The following is a 21,224-nucleotide window of genomic DNA, read 5'->3' on the forward strand; positions in this document are numbered from 1 at the left end:
GCACCTGCTGTTGATGGAGTGCACCACGGGTGGGACGCTTGCGTCCCACCTAGCCCATAGAGGTTAAGCGAGTCGGAGTCGGAGGCCGAAACTTCTCTGGTCTCTGCTCCTCCCGTTGTGGGGTCTGAGACGCCGAAGGCTCCCACCATTAGCTCTGACAAATTGAAAACCCTAGTCATTGGCGACTCCATTACCCGCAGTATTAGACTTAAAACGAATCATCCAGCGATCATACACTGTTTACCAGGGGGCAGGGCTACCGACGTTAAGGCTAATCTAAAGACGGTGCTGGCTAAAGCTAAAACTGGCGAGTGTAGAGAGTATAGAGATATTGTTATCCACGTCGGCACCAACGATGTCAGGATGAAACAGTCAGAGGTCACCAAGCACAACATAGCTTCAGCGTGTAAATCAGCTAGAAAGATGTGTCGGCATCGATTAATTGTCTCTGGCCCCCTCCCAGTTAGGCGGAGTGACGAGCTCTACAGCAGAGTCTCACAACTCAATCGCTGGATGAAAACTGTTTTCTGCCCCTCCCAAAAGATAGAATTTGTAGATAATTGGCCCTCTTTCTGGGACTCACCCACAAACAGGACCAAGCCTGGCCTGTTGAGGAGTGACGGACTCCATCCTAGCTGGAGGGGTGCTCTCATCTTATCTACGAACATAGACAGGGCACTAACTCCTCTAGCTCCACAATGAAATAGGGTGCAGGCCAGGCAGCAGGCTGTTAGTCAGCCTGCTAGTTTAGTGAAGTCTGCCACTAGCACAGTCAGTGTAGTCAGCTCAGCTTTCCCCATTGAGACCGTGTCTGTGCCTCGATCTAGGTTGGGCAAAATTAAAAATGGCGGTGTTCGCTTTAGCAATCTCACTAGTATAAAGACCTCCTCCATTCCTGCCATTATTGAAAGAGATTGTGATACCTCACATCTCAATGTTGAATAGTATACCTCACATACTTAATGTTAGATCCCTCACTTCCAAGGCAGTTATAGTCAATGAACTAATCACTGATAATAATCTTGATGTGATTGGCCTGACTGAAACATGGCTTAAGCCTGATGAATTTACTGTGTTAAATGAGGCCTCACCCCCTGGTTACACTAGTGACCATACCCCCCGTGCATCCGGCAAAGGCAGAGGTGTTGCTATCATTTATGATAGCAAATTTCAATTTACAAAAAAAAAAGAAATTACGTTTTCGTCTTTTGAGCTTCTAGTCATGAAATCTATGCAGCCTACTCACTCACTTTTTATAGCTACTGTTTACAGGCCTCCTGGGCCATATGCAGTGTTCCTCACTGAGTTCCCTGAATTCCTATCGGATCTTGTAGTCATAGCAGATAATATTCTAATTTTTGGTGACTTTAACATTCACATGGAAAAGTCCACAGACCCACTCCAAAAGGCTTTCGGGGTCATCATCGACTCAGTGGGTTTTGTCCAACATGTCTCTGGACCTACTCACTGCCACAGTCATACTCTGGACCTAGTTTTGTCCCATGGAATAAATGTTGTGGATCTTAATGTTTTCCCTCATAATCCTGGATTATCGGACCACCATTTTATTGCGTTTGCAATTGCAACAAATAATCTGCTCAGACCCCAACCAAGCAGCATTAAAAGTCGTGCTATAAATTCTCAGACAACCCAAAGATTCCTTGATGCCCTTCCAGACTCCCTCTGCCTACCCAAGGACGTCAGAGGACAAAAATCAGTTAACCACCTAACCGAGGAACTCAATTTAACCTTGCGCAATACCATAGATGCAGTTGCACCCCTAAAAACTAAAAACATCTGTCATAAGAAACTAGCTCCCTGGTATACAGAAAATACACAAGCTCTGAAGCAAGCTTCCAGAAAATTGGAACGGAAATGGCGCCAAACCAAACTGGAAGTCTTCCGACTAGCTTGGAAAGACAGTACCGTGCAGTATCGAAGAGCCCTCACTGCTGCTCGATCATCCTATTTTTCCAACTTAATTGAGGAAAATAAGAACAATCCGAAATGTCTTTTTGATACTGTCGCAAAGCTAACTAAAAAGCAGCATTCGCAAATGGAGGATGGCTTTCACTTCAGCAGTAATAAATTTATGAACTTCTTTGAGGAAAAGATCATGATCATTAGAAAGCAAATTACGGACTCCTCTTTAAATCTGCGTATTCCTCCAAAGCTCCATTGTCCTGAGTCTGCACAACTCTGTCAGGACCTAGGATCAAGGGAGATACTAAGGTGTTTTAGCACTATATCTCTTGACACAATGATGAAAATAATCATGGCCTCTAAACCCTCAAGCTGCATACTGGACCCTATTCCAACTAAACTACTGAAAGAGCTGCTTCCTGTGCTTGGCCCTCCTATGTTGAACATAATAAACGGCTCTCTATCCACCGGATGTGTACCAAGCTCACTAAAAGTGGCAGTAATAAAGCCTCTCTTGAAAAAGCCGAATCTTGACCCAGAAATTATAAAAAACTATCGGCCTATATCGAATCTTCCATTCCTCTCAAAAATTTTAGAAAAAGCTGTTGCGCAGCAACTCACTGCCTTCCTGAAGACAAGCAATGTATACGAAACGCTTCAGTCTGGTTTTAGACCCCATCATAGCACTGAGACTGCACTTGTGAAGGTGGTAAATTACCTTTTAATGACGTCAGACCGAGGCTCTGCATCTGTCCTCGTGCTTCTAGATCTTAGTGCTGTTTTTGATACCATCGATCACCACATTCTTTTGGAGAGATTGGAAACCCAAATTGGTCTACATGGACAAGTTCTGGCCTGGTTTAGATCTTATCTGTCGGAAAGATATCAGTTTGTCTCTGTGAATGGTTTGTCCTCTGACAAATCAACTGTAAATTTCGGTGTTCCTCAAAGTTCCGTTTTAGGACCACTATTGTTTTCACTATATATTTTACCTCTTGGGGATGTCATTCGAAAACATAATGTTAAATTTCACTGCTATGCGGACGACACACAGCTGTACATTTCAATGAAACATGGTGAAGCCCCAAAATTGGCCCTCGCTAGAAGCCTGTGTTTCAGACATAAAGAAGTGGATGGCTGCAAACTTTCTACTTTTAAACTCGGACAAAACAGAGATGCTTGTTCTAGGTCCCAAGAAACAAAGAGATCTTCTGTTGAATCTGACAATTAATCTGGATGGTTGTACAGTCGTCTCAAATAAAACTGTGAAGGACCTCGGCGTTACTCTGGACCCTGATCTCTCTTTTGAAGAACATATCAAGACTGTTTCAAGGACAGCTTTTTTCCATCTACGTAACATTGCAAAAATCTGAAACTTTCTGTCCAAAAATGATGCAGAAAGATTAATCCATGCTTTTGTTACTTCTAGGCTGGACTACTGCAATGCTCTACTTTCCGGCTACCCGGATAAAGCACTAAACAAACTTCAGTTAGTGCTAAATACGGCTGCTAGAATCCTGACTAGAACCCAAAAATTTGATCATATTACTCCAGTGCTAGCCTCCCTACACTGGCTTCCTGTTAAGGCAAGGGCTGATTTCAAGGTTTTACTGCTAACCTACAAAGCATTACATGGGCTTGCTCCTACCTATCTTTCCGATTTAGTCCTGCCGTACATACCTACACGTACGCTACGGTCACAAGACGCAGGCCTCCTAATTGTCCCTAGAATTTCTAAGCAAACGGCTGGAGGTAGGGCTTTCTCCTATAGAGCTCCATTTTTATGGAATGGTCTGCCTACCCATGTGAGAGACGCAGACTCAGTCTCAACCTTTAAGTCTTTACTGAAGACGTATCTCTTCAGTAGGTCCTATGATTAAGTATAGTCTGGCCCAGGAGTGTGAAGGTGAACGGAAAGGCTGGAGCAACGAACCGCCCTTGCTGTCTCTGCCTTGCCGGTTCCCCTCTCTCCACTGGGATTCTCTGCCTCTAACCCTATTACAGGGGCTGAGTCACTGGCTTACTGGTGTTCTTCCATGCCGTCCATGGGAGGGGTGCGTCACTTGAGTGGATTGAGTCACTGTCGTGGTCTTCCTGTCTGGGTTGGCACCCCCCCCTTGGGTTGTGCCGTGGCGGAGATCTTTGTGGGCTATACTCGGCCTTGTCTTTAGGACGGTAAGTTGGTGGTTGGAGACATCCCTCTAGTGGTGTGTGGGGGCTGTGCTTTGGCAAAGTGGGTGGGGTTATATCCTGCCTGTTTGGCCCTGTCCGGGGGGTATCATCGGATGGGGCCACAGTGTCTTCTGATCCCTCCTGTTTCAGCCTCCAGTATTTATGCTGCAGTAGTTTATGTGTCAGGGGGCTAGGGTCAGTCTGTTACATCTGGAGTATTTCTCTTGTCTTATCCGGTGTCCTGTGTGAATTTAAATATGCTCTCTCTAATTCTCTCTTTCTCTCTTTCTTTCTTTCTCTCGGAGGACCTGAGCCCTAGGACCATGCCTCAGGACTACCTGGCATGATGACTCCTTGCTGTTCCCAGTCCAGCTGGCCGTGCTGCTGCTCCAGTTTCAACTGTTCTGCCTGCGGCTATGGAACCCTGACCTGTTCACCGGACGTGCTTGTTGCACCCTCGACAACTACTATGATTATTATTATTTGACCATGCTGGTCATTTATGAACATTTTAACATCTTGACCATGTTCTGTCATAATATCCACCCGGCACAGCCAGAAGAGGACTGGCCACCCCTCATAGCCTGGTTCCTCTCTAGGTTTCTTCCTAGGTTTTTGGCCTTTCTAGGGAGTTTTTCCTAGGGAGTTTTTCCTAGCCACCGTGCTTCTTTCACATGCATTGCTTGCTGTTTGGGGTTTTAGGCTGGGTTTCTGCACAGCACTTTGAGATATCAGCTGATGTACGAAGGGCTATATAAATACATTTGATTTGATGATCTCCAACAACCTTGCCTCCCATCCAGGTTGCTAAATGATTCCAAACTTCCAGCACATCCACAGATCTAAACCCCCCACACACAAGCTCTCCTCTCCTGTTCATCCCTCCATCCCTGTACTGTCCTCTACCCTGTATGATCTCCAACAACCTTGCCTCCCATCCAGGTTGCTAAATGATTCCAAACTTCCGGCACATCCACAGATCTAAACCCCCCCACACACACACAATCTCTCCTCTCCTGCATCGGCACTTAATGGCCTATCGAGTTAGGATTACCCGTTGCTTTCTCTCACCTCATTGAGTTAAATTACTGATTATTACCTTTCACTGTTTAGTGTTCAGTCACTGAGCTGCTGCTGAAGGGGCCAGAAGTGGGGAGTGCAGGGGCCACACGAGCCCTTCAGGAAAGGACTCTCTCTCTTCCCACTGTCGATATCACCACCCTATGTCATTACTGCGGCGACCTGGACTAAGAAGCACGCCATTTGGTCTTCTTTTATAATATAAAACCAATTTCAGCGCGGGTGGTCCCAGCGGTGCCTCCGCAACGGGGGTAAATATTCATTATTAAAATGTTCTCCTGAGCAGTTGGGAAATCCAAATGTGAGATGAGATGGCTCAGCCCTATTGTTCCGAGGGAACATTGACTATCCTCCTTCCCTCAATCCCTCCCCCAGGCATCCCAGAATAACAGCATTGATCAGTGATTATGTTACTGGGGGTGTGGGTGGGGATGGAAGAAGACGTCAGGCGTCAGTCATTTCTATGGGGGCTATTTGGGTCCCCTTGTTACCGGATGCAGCAGCATAGTCAGTATTGTGCAGTTATAGCTTCTTTGCTCAATCCAGATGTAAAGGGAGAGACTGAGAGATGAGGTATGTTCTGTAGGTAAGGAAATTATAATATTATATGGACATTTAGCTAGCAGACGCTTTTATGCAAAGCAACTTAGTCAATACGGTTGTTCAGTAGCTATTGCTCTAGCGAGAAATCACAAAACGACTGATAGAGGTATTGTATTTGATTAGGGGAAATTGCACAATGTTGGTAAGCTAAGTATTGGGCAAAGGGGCTTGGGCAGGGTTGTTGGGTTTGGGAGATAGGGTCAGGATAAATTCCTGACCAAGTGACCAGAAAGTAACCAGGATACTCTGGGCTCTACATCTAGGCTATTTGTGGTCAGGAAAAACTGCAAGCCCAACCATGTGAAATGGTATATCCCTCTCCTCTTTACACCTTTCTTTCTATCGCTCGTTCAGCTTTTCCCTCTGCATCTCCATGCTAAGCATGAAAAGTGTCTGTGATCAATACCTCCAGGCCTGCTCCTGCTTCTGGCAGCGCTACCTGGGGGGCTGGAGTGCTGTGTCAGCATCCACTCAAGACCTCAAACACCCCTCTACTCCTTTCCTTCTCTCATCACCTCTGTCAACCAACACTACCTCAACACAATCCCTCACTCACACGTTTCACACTTTTAACGCTACACACCTCCATCCCTTCTCTTCTCCTCCCCTCCTCCCTCCATTCCAATGTGGCTGTTAAATACCATTCAAATGTCACCCTGCCATTTTGATTGGAATAATAATTTTGAGAGGTGGGAGAAATGGCTTGTTGATGCTAAGCAGGCGGTGCAACAGCGAAAGCCATCTCTCCCTGTCACAAAGTTGCCGTGTAAGAGGTTCCCAGTTCCTGCCCGGCACCACGGCGTCACAGTAGATGTGGACACAGGTTTATGTTAAAACCACCGAGGCCATGTGTTAGTGTCGTTCATCATCACACCTTAGTAAACCAATGACAGTGACAGTATTAGGATTCATGCACAGGGAGTAACAGAGGGTCAGTGGAAAAGACCTAGGATTAGTGTGGTTATGTATGTTGGGGAGTGTGAAAGTGTGTATGAATGTAACAGTGATTTAATTAGAGCTTTCTAAACTAACAATAAGAGTAGCGTTCAAACCAAAAAACTAACATATGTTTCAGGTGTTTGACCTATTTTCAGTGTATGAACCTTGAAGTAAACTCATTTACCCAGCAGCCAACACTTCTCTCTATAAAACACCTTGGTCGTGCTCAGTAGGGAGCAAACCGTAGTAAAACATTTGCATCAGAAAATGGACAAGTTCAGGTAGTACGCCCCCGTTTCACTCTGTTTGAAAGTCTCCACCGTACTGAACATGACACTGTTCTCTATAGCATTTAATAGTAACTCAATCTTACCTTGCGGGCACCTCGATGTTGGAGATAGCGTAAAAGTACTTGAGCAGGTTGTCCCTCTGCATGTAGGTGCCCCCCAGGGCTGGCCTGAGCAGCCTCAGCCTGAGGTTAGTGAAGGTAAAGAATTCCCTCAGGCCCTTCATACTCTCCATACGGGTGTACAAGCTGTCCATGTTGAGCAACCTCGGCCCGGCGAACACTGCGAAACGCTCCCGAACCTCGAACTTTACGTTCTTATCGTTCTTCGATCCCACCCAGCGTGAGAACTGCTCAGTGCAGATGACAAGGGTAATGTTTGCAGGCGATAGGTCGGAGACACGCTTTGGTGCCATGTTAAAGGACTCGAGACAATCGTCAGCGTAGAACTGGTAGGGCTGCCAGGTGCTGCCGTGGTCCATGGACTTGTCCAGCACCATTAAGGTGGGGCGGCCGTACTCAAAGGTAATGGCGATGTCGTCCGTCAGCTCCAGGCTCTTGTTCCAGGCTAGGGAGATGTTGGCCAAGAGGGGTTCTGGATAACGGGCCCATGTGACTGTCTGCCAGTAGGTGATGCGGCCGGTGTGCTCACGGTCCTGCATCAGCTGAGGAGGGTGGGCCAGGTCCGGGTTGGAGGCGTCACACTCGTCACTGCACAGGTACGGGTTCTCCTGCAGAGTCAAAAGAACACAAACGAGTCAGTGGACAGACAGTAAATGGATGCACTAAATGATTCTCAAGTCTTAGGTGAAATGGAATATAGTCCATCATCAGTCCCTCCAGGATTCTGCAATCACAATTTTCTTTAACAAAATCAACAATTCCCCGCAAATTTGACCAATCACAACTATTTCCCCATAAAACAGTCAAATCATCATCACCGCAGTACATAGAGGGCTTGCAATTTCAACCATTCACTGCACATTTACTGCATAATATGGTTAAATCGAGCCTCACATCAACAATCCTTTTCCCTCGTCAGCTAATTTTCACAAGAGATTTGACAAAATCACCTACTGGCAGACAGTCACATGGTCCCGTTACCCTGAACCCCTCTTAACCAACATATTGTCATGCAAAATGTCAGAACTTACGCAGGAAAATCAAGCATTTTCGTCCTCAAATATCACAAAAAATGCAAAATCCTGGACTGTATGATGCAAAAGAAGAAATTCCTGTACCTACTTTCATGCTACTGGCATTAATTCTAAAACTTAAACCGAAACATTTAATATTCAAATAAAAAGTGAAAAGTAAATGATTTCATGCTTAATCAAGTCGGTGACCTGTGCCTGTACAAAAAACTAACCACTCAGTCAAACCCACACTAATAACAAAATAAAGTTTACAGTTCTGTGCAGGCTGAGTTTATAAATCATCTGATTTATGATGACACTGAGATAAGAGAAAAAAACAAGCATATGCAAAATCTAGTGGTGCTAGGGTAAGAGAAACTTCTCAGAAGAGAGGAAATGGAAAGGGGGATACCTAGTCAGTTGTACAACTGAATGCATTCAACTGAACTATGTCTTCTGCATTTAACCCAACTCCTCTGAATCAGAGAGGTGCAGGGGGCTGCCTTAATCGACATCCGCGCCCAGGCAACAGTGGGTTAACTGCCTTGCTTAATGCCAGAATGCCAGATTTTGCTGGATTCGATCCAGCAAACTTTTGGTTACTGGCCCAACGCTCCTACCCACCAGGCTACCTGCCGCCTGCTTGAGCGGGGTACTCAGATCCTAGCCTCAGGATAAAAGTCTGTGCGTGATGACATAGCGCACATAAAAAAATATTTTGCGTTTAAATTCCCATGTACCGAATAAAAAATACAAGTTAAATGAGTTTCCAACGCATTTTCAACTCTACTGATGGTTTTGTCACAAAAATGTTGTGTTATATAGCGAATGTGCCCACTCTGGTTTTGGCATGTGCGCTCTAGCTAACGGCTTACAGATACAGTTTAGATTATTATGGACATAAGAGCTAGATTATTTTAAATTGTAAATACGGCAGCCAAGCATCATCGATCATCATGTCACCAGATTAAAACCCTCAATATTTATTGGAAAGGAGCATCAAGCTTCTCACCTTACACTTCAACCACCCTGTGAAGTTCATCGTACCTTATTTCATCTGTACCCTAATAAACTGCATGCTTTCCCGAGTCGTAGTGGGAGAACCATACAACATGTCATCACATGACTCTGTTGTGGAATTATTGAATCAAAATATTTCACAGATACTGGAATTTGTAAATTCAATTAGACTTTATTACAAAGTAACAAAGCCGAGTAATTCCATGGAACAACTGACTCTTCATTTTTAGTACTTGTCTTTTATACAGTCTTACCCTTACATAACATCGTCACTCCACTTTATGAGTATTGTTGTCTTACTTAGTTTCCATTCTCTTATTGACTCAGACATTGGGGCATAGATTCTATTGGTGGCGTGACATGCATACTCATACTGGTGCTTATCACGGATTAGCTAATGTTCCTGTCCAAAAGGTCTTGACAAGTTCAGGCCGATGTTGTCTATGTATGATTAACCCATGTGTGCGTCCAGTAGCCTTCACAAGATCAGATATGGCCCAGACCAGTCACGTCTTGTTGGTCTACCTTGCCTCATCCACACAGATTCTGCTTACATTCTGTTTTTTACATGTCTAATAGTTGACTCAATGTTGATCCAGCTTTGTACACTCACATGGGCTCAGCCTTCATTCTGTTTACACATGTCTAATATTTAAACTTATATTGATTATTCGGTCTACTTCAAAAGAGAACAGTATAGGTACTGAGAATCATCAGATGACTGGAAACTCTCCAACAACTCCAAGTTTACTTCGCAATGATGGTTATTACAGTACCTTCAGAAAGTATTCACACCCCTTGACTTTTTACACATTTTGTTGTGTTACAGCCTGAATTTAAAATAGATAAAATTGAGATTTTGTGCCACTGGCCTACCCACAATACCCCATAATGTCAAAGTGGAATTATGTTTCTTCAATTTTCTTTTACAAATTAATAAAAAAATGAAAATCTGAAATGTATTGAATCAATAAGTATTCAACCCTTTTGTTATGGTAAACCTAAATAAGTTCAGGAGTAAAAATTTGATTAACAAGTCACATGATAAGTTGCATGGACTCACTATGTGTGCAATAAAAGTGTTTAACATGATTTCTGAATGACTACCTCGTCTCTGTACCCCACACATACAATTATCTGTAAGGTCCTTCAGTTGAGCAGTGAATTTCAAACACATGTTCAACACAAAGACCAGGCTTTTCAATGCCTCGCAAAGAAGGGCACCTATTGGTAGACTGGGGAGTTTTTCAGGATAAAAAATAAATAGAATAGCGCTAAGCACAGCCAAAGTCCTAGAGGAAAACATGGTTCAGTCTGCTTTCCACCAGACACTGGGAGATAAATTCACCTTTCACCAAGAAAATAACCTAAAACACAGTAGATGTGGATGCTCCTGAGTGGCAGAGTCACTGTCTAGCAATGATCAACAATCAATTTGACAAAGCTTGAGGAATTTTGAAAATAATAATGGGCAATTGTTGCATAATCCACGTGTGGAAAGCTCTTAGAGACTTATCCAGAAAGACTTACAGCTGTAATCACAGCCAAAGGTGCTTCTACAAAATATTGACTCAGGGGTGTGAATATTTATGTAAATGAGATATTTCTGTATTTCATTTTCATTAAATTTGCAAAAATGTCTAAAAACATGTTTTCACTTTGTCATTATGGGGTATTGTGTGTAGATGGGATAAAAAAAAAACATTTTTAATCCATTTTGAATTCAGTCTAAAAACAAAATGTGTAATAAGTAAAGAGGTATGAAGCGCCATTTCCCTACATTTTTTACAGAAACAAAAAGATACCACCTTAGAGTATTTTGTTTTGTCGATATTTGGAAAGTTTACAAAAAAAAAATCTGCTTCCATCAGACCTTTACGGGCATAAAAAGGTTGGATGGAAACCTGGTTACTGATTGGTCAAAGATTCCACTCGAGGCTGTGTTCAATAGAGAGATAATGTTTTGAAACAGAGGTTGTAAAATGTTTAGCTTCGGTGTGCCCTACTGCACACTACCCTGCTGTGTTCAGGTCATCAATCCCTGTTAAGAGGGGAAGAATGAAACGCCAGCAGTACTACAGATCTTGAAGCTCGGAATTGAACAGCCCTGCTATAGAAGATATTGCATTGTGGGCGGCTATGACTAAATATTGAAACGACTGGGTCTTCTCTCCCAACAACAACATTAGATGAGAAACTCCCACTCTCACTGGGGAGAGGTGGCATGCTTGTTTCCTCTCTGTAACTATTACTACATTTCCAGGATTTCCAGAAATCCCAGTTGGAAGATTCCTAGAATCAGCAGGGAATGAGCAGGAAATTCTGAATCATCCAACCAGGATTTGTGGAAAACCTGGGCATTTTCAGAAAGTTACCAGAATCTGGTCCTGGGCCAAAAAAAGGTACACATATTTGTCCAACCTTCACTCCTGCTTCAGACACAACGAGGATTAGTGACATGCCGTAAGGAAATGACCATTGACCTACAAATCCTATTGAAAATTATTACACTGTATAGACACCGTCCCAGATGCACAAGGACATATAGGTTACTCTCGACCCTGATTTCTCTTTTGACGAACATATCAAGGATATTTCAAGGACAACTTTTTTCCATCTTCATAACATTGCAAAAGTCCTAAACTTTTTGCCAAAAATGATGCCGAAAAACGAATCCATGCTTTTGACACTTCTAGATTAGACTACTGCAATCCTCTACTCTCCAGCTAGCCGGATAAAGCACTAAATAAACTTCAGTTAGTGCTAAACACAGCTGCTAGAATATTGACTAGAACCAAACAGTTTGAACATTATTACTCCAGTGCTAGCCTCTATACACTGGCTTCCTGTTAAGGCTAGGGTTGATTTCAAGGTTTTACTGCTAAACTACAAAGCATTACATGGGCTTGCTCCTACCTATCTCTCCGATTTGGTCCTGCCATACACACCTACACGTCCACTATGGTCACAAGACGCACGCCTCCTTATTGTCTCTAGAATTTCTAAGCAAACAGCTGGAGGCAGGACTTTCTCCTATAGAGCTCAAATTTTATGGAATGGTCTGGCTATCTATCTCTTCAGTAGGTCCTATGATTGAGTGTAGTCTGTCCCAGGGGTGTGAATGTGAATGGCAAGGCACTGGAGCGACAAACCGCCCTTGCTGTCTCTGCCTGGCTCCCCTCTCTCCACTGGGATGCTCTGCCTCTGACCCTATTACGGGGCTGGGTCACTGGCTTACTAGTGCTCTTCCATGCCATCCCTAGGAGGGTTGCGTCACTTGAGTGGGTTGAGTCACTGACGTGATCTTTCTGTTCCGTTTTGCACCCCCTCGGGCTCGTGCGGTGGAGGAGATCTTCATAGGCTATATTCAGCATTGTCGTAGTAAGTTGGTGGTCTGTTGATATCCCTCTATTGGTGTGGGGGCTGTGCTTTGGCAAAGTGAGTGGGGTTATATCCTGCCTGGTTTGCCCTGTCTGGTTGGCCCCGTCCGGGGGTATTGTCGGACAGGGCCACAGTGTCCCCCGACCCCCCGTCTCAGCCTCCAGTATCTATGCTTCAATAGTCTATGTGCCGGGGGGCTAGGGTCAGTCTGTTATATCTGGTGAAATTATCCTGTCTTATCTGGTGTCCTGTGTGAATTTAAGTATGCTCCCTCTAATTCTCTCTCCCTCCTGGAGTACCTGAGCCCTAGAACCATGCCTCAGGACTACCTGGCCTGATGACTCCTGACTGTCCCCAGTCCACCTGGTCGTGCTCCTGCTCCAGTTTCAACTGTTCTGCCTGCGGCTACGCAACCCTGACCTGTTCACCGGATGTGCTACCTTGTCCCAGACCTGCTGTTTTCGACTCTCTCACTCTCTCTCTACTACACCTGCTGTCTCAACCACTGAACGCTCGGCTATGAAAAGCCAACTGACATTTACTCTGAGGTACTAACCTGTTGCACCCTCTACAACCACTGTGATTATTATTTGACCCTGCTGGTCATCTATAAACGTTTGAACATCTTGAAGAACAATCTGGTCTTAATTGCCATGTACTCTTCTAATCTTCACCTGGCACAGCCAGAAGAGGACCTCTAGGTTTCTTCCGAGGTTCCTGCCTTTATGGGGAGTTTTTCTTAGCCACCATGCTTCTACATCTGCATTGCTTGCTGTTTGGGGTTTTAGGCTGGGTTTCTGTATATTTATAAATAAATGTGATTGACATACCAGCACTGTATAGCAATACCTAGGACAGAGTGATGAAGGTCTGTATAAAGAATGATGCAAATATATTATAGTGTTTGTGGATTGGGTGTTTTGCATGTACAGTGGGGTCACTTGGCACCATTGATAAGGGTGAGTAAAAAAGACTGTATAAAATAAATAATACAAATACTGAGCTATATTGCATGCCCAAAACATTTTGAAAATTATATTATTTTATACTAATACAATTACTCAGAGAAAGAGATATTGTTTAACAAGTACATACCTAAGTGTACTAAACATTAAGGGCACCTGCACTATCCATGACATAGACTGACCAGGTGAAAGCTATGCATTTCTTTACTCCCTTACTCATAAAAGTAATCTGATTACATGACACGTTAGCCCCCAGCACTGAACGGCACAGAACATTTTTCTAAAATGTTTTATGTTATACAAGAACACATTGGGAGGGATCTTAGACCATTCCTCCATACAGCATTTTTCCAGATCCTTGATATCAATGGTCTGTGCTTATGGACTGCCCACTTCAATTCAACCACAGGTATTCAATAGTGTTCCGGAGACTGAGATGGCCATTGCAAAATGTTTATTTTGTCAAGGATCTGGAAAGATGCTACTTGTGTCTGAACGGTCAAATCTGATTTATTTTTCCTGAAGTGGTTTTTAGACTCTTATTTGGCATAGCTAGTGTTGACAGTTTGACAAGGACACGTGGTAGCTAACTATCTCGCTAATTGTTTACAAATAAATTTGTGAATGTCTTGTAAGCTAAACAGCTAGCTAGTTGACTGCTGTTTTGATAGTTGGATCATCATATCCTTTGAGGCTTTAAAAGTGTTCTAACACTAATTTGAACATTCAAAGTAACTGGGAAACGTTCATGGCAGGCATTGTTGTCACCTTAGCTTCTGAGTGATGGGAAACACAAGAACCACCACCAATCAACCTACACCACTCACACCCGTTGTTACTATGACAACTAGCGTAGCCATGTCATCAAATGACTGCTGTCTGAACACAATAAATCTGATTTGGTCACTTGTAACTTGCTGTTTGGACAGTCAGCATTCCAAAACAGATTTGAAAAACAAAACTGATTTGAGCATTAAGGCCTGCAGTGTGAACAAAGCTTTAGATCCCTCCTAATGTGTTCTCCAATATCATAAAATATTTTTGAAAAAGGCTCACATGCAAGGTATTGAAAACAGGGGTGTCAATAATTTTGACCCCAATCTTTGAGAAAAAATATTACTAATTAAACAAAATCGCTCTGAGCAATTGCATTAGTATAAAATAATATAATTTCCCACCAAAAAATGAGCATACAATACAGCGCAGTATTTATATTATTTATTTTATATATATATTTTTTGCTTATCTTTATCAAGGTTGACAAAAATGGCAGACGCCACTGTACATCTGGATCTGGTGCGTGTGTTGAGTATGAGGGACTGAGCTGTGATGCGCTAAATGATTCACTGAAAGCTGCACATGACCTGATTGTCTGTCCTCTCTGTCTCTCAGATAATCAGGGACGGGATGTATTTCATTTTGCATGGGAGGGTTGTGAGTGTCGGTATTTGTTTAAACCCTCCCCCTCCCATGCCCTCTTTCCTTATCTATCCAGCTACTCTCTCCTCTTCTCTGGCCCACATAGCTACCTTCTGCCAGCAGTGTGTACACACACACACACACACACACACACACACAGAGAGAGATCCTGGCCAACTGCTACGGCAGGTGGCCGGCACCGCTAAGTCCCTCCAGCAATTATCCTCGCTGGGATCCTGTCACCGTGACGACCAGCGCGATGGAACTCTGTCGCCGTGTCTACACGCAGCGGGCCATGGTGATAAGTGGGTTCTTGTTTTGGGCGGGACAAGTCCCAATCAGAACAGAAGCTTGCTCATTCCTTAGGTACATATGTCTGACTCGGAACACTCAATAACCATGGTCTAAAAAGTATACAGTGTTTTATGATTCGATATGACACGTCCCAATTGGAAAAGAAGCTTGCTTGAGCCCTCGATCCCTACACCTGAGGGACCTAGATTTGGATACCAACACTCATCATGGCCTAAAAAGACTAAAACCTAAATATGATACGCAGAGACATTTTGATATGTAATTTGGAGAATTTATGTAGCAGACTAATATACACTGAGTGTACAAGACATTAGGAACACCTTAATATTGAGTTGCACCACCTTTTGCCATCAGAACAGCCTCAATTATTTGGGTCATGGACTTTACAAGGTGTTGAAAGCGTTCCACAGGGATGCTGGCCCATGTTGACTCACAGTTGTGTCAAGTTGGCTTGTGGAACATTCTTGATATGTTATGTTTTTTGTATGCTATTTTAATATGAGAATTAACCAATGATATCAGGCCACACCCAGCCATGATTACAGACACCTGTGTGTCTTTTGACACTATATAAATGAGTCATCCCGCAGTGTTTGTCATTATACCCTGATGAAGACAGCTTGTCTGGCCAAACGTTGGACATAAATATTTTTGCATCTGAGCTCCTAGAGTGTGCGACGCTCCTTTATTTTTTAAAGTGTTCTTGATACACACAGGAAATTGTTGAGTGTGAAAAAGCCAACAGCATTGCAGTTCTTGACACACTCAAACTGGTGCGACTGGCACGTACAATACCCCGTTCAAAGGCACTGACATCTTTTGCCTTGCCCCTTCACCCTCTGAATGCTACACATACAAAATCCATGTCTCTAATTGTCTCAAGGCTTAAAAATCCTTCTTTAACCTGTATCCTCTCGTTTATCTACACTGATTGAAGTGAATTTAACAAGTGACATCAATAAGGGATTATAGCTTTCACCTGGATTCACCTGGTCAGTCTATGTCATGGAAAGAGTAGATGTTCCTAACATTTGTACACTCAGTGTAGGTGGGCACATCCATCTTGATGAGAGAGGAAACATAACAAGTTTAGAGACATCCCAACACTGGAGAACTATGTACCAAACATTCATATATTAAATTAAAAAATAATCACTCACAATATCAATGCACTTTGGCTGTTTATCTAAAAAGTAATAGGACTCAATCAAATTCAAATTACCTACACCAACAAGAGGGATGTTTTGTAACTCTCTCTCTCATTATAGTACTTTCCAGGTATTGCCAGCAAGGGGAATAAAGTCCATGACAGCCAAAGAACACAATGTAGTGTTTAGAACAATCATCAAATGAAATGAGCCTCCCATAAAAAAAAACACACAGTGGGACAGACATGGGATATTGCTTTCTTGCATTATGTTGTTTTGTTCAGAGATGTGAGTTTAGGTCACTAGAGGACTCTCTGTCTCCCTTGCCCTGTTGGGGAATGTGATTGTCCTGTACAGAAAAATGTGTGTGTCTGTTATTGGTGATACTTGTTGTCAGTTGTTATGCTGGTGAGTGTGAGCGATAGTGGGACTAGTAGTGTGATATAGTAGGATGAGTGATGAAATCTGTGTGTGTGTTTGTGTGTGCGTGCACGTGCGAGCATCGGTGTGAGTATTGCGTGTGTGTGTGCTGATGTGTGAGACAGAGTGTGTGTCTGCAATATTTTGCTCTACCCTCTTTTGCCACGGTTAATTACAGGCTCAGTTTCCCTGAGGAGTCACAGTGACAGAGGAGCGGCTGGTGTGTGTGTGCGTGCATATGAATGCATGAATCTGCATCTGTACATGCATTCGTCTATATAGCACCAGTCAAAAGTTTGGACACACCTACTCATTCAAGGGTTTTTCTTTGTATGTTACTATTTTCTACATTGTAGAATAATAGCGAAGACATCAAAACTATGAAATAGCACATATGGAACCAAAAAAAGTGTTTAAAAAATCAAAATCACCCTTTGCCTTGATGACAGCTTTGCAAACTGTTGGCATTCTCTCAACCAGCTTCATGAGGTAGTCCCCTGGAATGCATTTCAATTAACAGGTGTGCCTTGTTAAAAGTTAATTTGCAGAATTTCTTTCCTTCTTAATGCATTTGAGACAATCTGTTGTGTTGTGACAAGTTAGGGATGGTATACAGAAGATAGCCCTATTTGGTAAAAGACCAAGTCCATATTATGGCAAGAACAGCTCAAATAAGCAAAGAGAAACGACAGTCCATCATTACTTTAAGACATGAAGGTCAGTCAATCAGAAAAAATTCAAGAACTTTGAAAGTTTCTTCAAGTGCAGTCGCAAAAACCATCATCCGCTATGCCGAAATTGGCTCTCATGAGGACCGCCACAGGAAAGGAAGACCCAGAGTTACCTTTACTGCAGAGGATAAATTCATTACAGTTACCAGTCTCAGAAAGTCCAGCCCAAATAATGGCTTCACAGAGTTCAAGTAACAGACTGTCACGTCCTGACCATATACTTTTTGTATTTTTGTATTATATTTGGTCAGGACGTGGCAGAGTTATGTTTGGTTATGGTATAGTGGGGTTGTGAGTGTTGGTTTAGGTTCTAGGTTAGGTTTTCTATGTGTAGGTTGGGTGCTGGACTCTCAATTGAAGGCAGGTGTGTTGAGTTGCCTTTGATTGGGAGTCCTATATTAGTAGGGTGTGTTTGTGGGTAATTGTATTTTGCACTGTGTTTCGTTTCACCTGTGAAACTGTCACCTTTCTCCTTTGCGTGTTTATTTTGTTTTGTTGTTTCCATCTATAATAAATATGATGTGGAACAGTCAACCCGCTGCGTATTGGTCATCGAGTAATTTCGACATATCTTCCGATGAGGGAGAATACGAGGAACGTGACACAGACACATCTCAACATCAACTGTTCAAAGGAGACTGCGTGAATCAGGCCTTTGGGGTCGAATTACTGCAAAGAAACCACTACTAAAGGACACCAATAATAAGAAGAGACTTGCTTGGGCCAAGAAACACGAGCAATGGACATTAGACTGGTGGAAATTTGGTCTGATGAGACCAAATTTGAGATTTCTGGTTCCACCGGCCATGTCTTTGTGAGACGCAGAGTAGTTGAACGAAAGATCTCCGCATGTGTGGTTCCCACTATGAAGCATGAAGGAGGAGGTGTGATGGTGTGGGGGTGTTTTGCTGGTGACACTGTCTGCGATTTTTTTTAAAAACTTTATTCAAGGCACACTTAACCAGCATGGCTACCACAGCATTCTGCAGTGATACACCATCCCATCTGGTTTGCACTTAGTGGGACTATCATTTGTTTTCAACAGGTCAATGACCCAACACACCTCCAGGCTGTTTAAGGGCTATTTGACCAAGAAACTCTTTCAAGACTGTTGGAAAAGCATTCCAGGTGAAGCTGGTTGAGAGAATGCCAAGAGTGTGCAAAGCTGTCATCAAGGCAAAGGGTGGCTACTTTGAAGAATCTAAAATATATTTTGATTTGTTTAATACTTTTTTGGTTACTACATGATTCCATGTGTTATTTCACAGTTTTGATGTCTTTACTATTTTTCTACAATGTAGAAAATAGTAAAAATAAATAAAAACCCTTGAATGAGTAGGTGTCCAAACTTTTGACTGGTACTATACGTGCACATGCATGCAGCTGTGAAAAGCAGGCCAAAAGATGGGAGACAAATCCCAGTACTGGAAGAGAGGAGAAGTGACGAGAGAGGAGAGGGGTGATGAGGGCCGGGTCATCTGGCTGCTGCTCCACCACAGGACAGTGTGCCCAAATTACCAGCAGCCAGGTCTGCATTGTGTGGTAGGCTATCCTTTGGCGGCTTCTGCTGTGTGCAAATGAGACAGTGATGTCCCAATCCCCAGGGTTACTTATCTCTCCTTACCACTAGTTGCTCTGTTTGAGGGATGCTCAAAAACTAGGGGGAGATTGAGCCTATGGCTACCATAGCTGTAGGAAAATGTAACACTAGCCTATGTTCCATTTATGAAACTCAGCCTAAGTACTAATAAAATAATACTCAACCAACTTTAGCAGCTTTGGGGACATATTTCAAGGGACACAGGATATCCTGCTATCTTTTTGCTATAAGTATCCCATGGCTAAAGACAGGAAATCTTAACTTACAAACCCTAGGCTATGTTCCCAATATTGTACTCCATCCAATGATCCAAGAGACAGAGAGGTGAAGTGGTATCATTGGGAGGCTTAGAGGTGGTGTGAGTTCTTCACCTCAGGCTGTCTGAGCCCAGTAACACATCCTCCCTAGTCCCAATTTGAACCGCCTAAGGCTTTATTGATATCATTCCACCAACAAACCATGTGTACCTAAACAGTCTCAGCATGCATGTACATCATGTACACAAACACTCTCGTATGCACGCAGATATGAAACATTGCACCTAAAAGAAATAGAATTATAAACTATGAAAAGATCCACCACCATATTTTACAGTAGGTATGTGGTTCTTTTCTGCTTATACATTCTCATTTCGACACCAAAGTGCTCTATTTTCATATAATCGTACCAAATCAAATCGCTCTTTGGCCACTCACACCAGTGGTGGGTTTGGCATCGAAATGAGAACGCATGAGCAGAAGAAAAAAAACATATCTACTGTAAAATATGGTGGTGGACCTTTGATGTTATGGGCCTATTTTGTTTCCAGTAGTCCTGGGGCTCTTGTTAAGGTTAACAGTATCATGAACTACCCTGTACCAGGACATTTTAGCCAAAAACCAGGTTGCCTCTGCTAGGAGGTTGAAATGGTTAATTGGCCACAAAATCAACATTTTGAAACCCATTGAAAACCTGTTGTTTGAATTGAAGTGCAGACAAATTATTTCAAGGATCTGGAAGGATTCTGTAAGGAGGAATGATCTAAGAATTCTCCCAGCGTGTTCTCCAACTCTGAAAACATTTTAGAAAAAGGGTCAGTCCCATTACCCTCGCAAGGTGAGGTATAGAAAGGTATTGAAAAAAGGGGTGTCAATAATTTTGACGCCTACTTTTTGGTGGAGAAAAAAACACTTGTTAAACAAAATCTCTTTCTCTGAGCAATTGTATTAGAATAAAATAATATAATTTCCAAAGTTTTTTTGAGCATACAGTATAATTTAGTATTTGAATGATTTATTTCACACAGTACTTTTTGCTCATCTTTATCAAGGGTGTCAATAATTTCGGACCCTATTGTTTATAGGCCTAAATAGGATCATTGATGATATAACTATACTGAACAAAAATATAAAAACGCAACATTCAACAATTTCAAAGATTTTACAGATTTATATTTCATAAAAAGGAGATCTGTCAATTGAAATACATTAATTAGGCCATAATCTATGGATTTCACATGACTGGTGCAGCCATGGTTGGGCCTGGGAGGGCATAGGCCCACCCACTGGGGAGCAAGACCCAGCCAATCAGAATGAGTTTTAACCCACAAAAGGACTTTATTATAGACAGAAATACTCCTCAGCACAAACATCCCCCCCAAGAGCTTGGTGAATAGTTGGTCACTTCGCAATGATTAAGTCCCTGCCCTTTGTACACACCGCCCGTCGCTTCTACCGATTGGATGGTTTAGTGAGGTCCTTGGATCGGCCCCGCCGAGGTCGGTCACGGCCCTGGCGGAGCGTTGAGAAGACGATCAAACTTGACTATCAAGAGGAAGTAAAAGTCGTAACAAGGTTCCCACAGGTGATCATTAATGGGTTGCCAGCCTCGGGCGCGGGGCTGTGCTCCAAAAACAAAACTCTGCTGTGAGCTGGGTAGGGTAGGGGACTCACGCCCCCCGCCTCTCCCTTCCCTCGGCACAGGGTTCTTGGCCAGGGGGGTGGCTTCAGCCCCAGGACGGTTCCCCGCATCTCCATGTCCCCTGGGTTGCGCTCGACTAGTTCCACCTTACCTTTCCCCGTTAGGCAAGGCCGCATGGCGCACCTGT

The 21,224-nt window shown here is 43.2% G+C and overlaps 1 protein-coding gene across 6 annotated transcripts in view; it reads right to left on the reverse strand.

Moving 5' to 3' along the window:
• Positions 1–21,224, reverse strand: part of LOC106562870 (netrin-G2) — a 167,992-nt gene that overhangs the window by 134,119 nt on the left and 12,649 nt on the right. For all 6 annotated transcript variants that reach the window (XR_006757594.1, XM_014127925.2, XM_014127927.2 and 3 more), the window contains exon 3: positions 7,091–7,734. Coding sequence is in view for 5 of the 6 variants with exons in the window: in XM_014127925.2 (XP_013983400.2) it covers positions 7,091–7,734 (644 nt within the window). In the remaining variant the exon portion in view is untranslated. The remainder of the gene's footprint in view (positions 1–7,090; positions 7,735–21,224) is intronic.

The sequence above is a fragment of the Salmo salar genome, chromosome ssa11, assembly GCF_905237065.1.
Source record: "Salmo salar chromosome ssa11, Ssal_v3.1, whole genome shotgun sequence".
Lineage (NCBI taxonomy): Eukaryota > Metazoa > Chordata > Actinopteri > Salmoniformes > Salmonidae > Salmo > Salmo salar.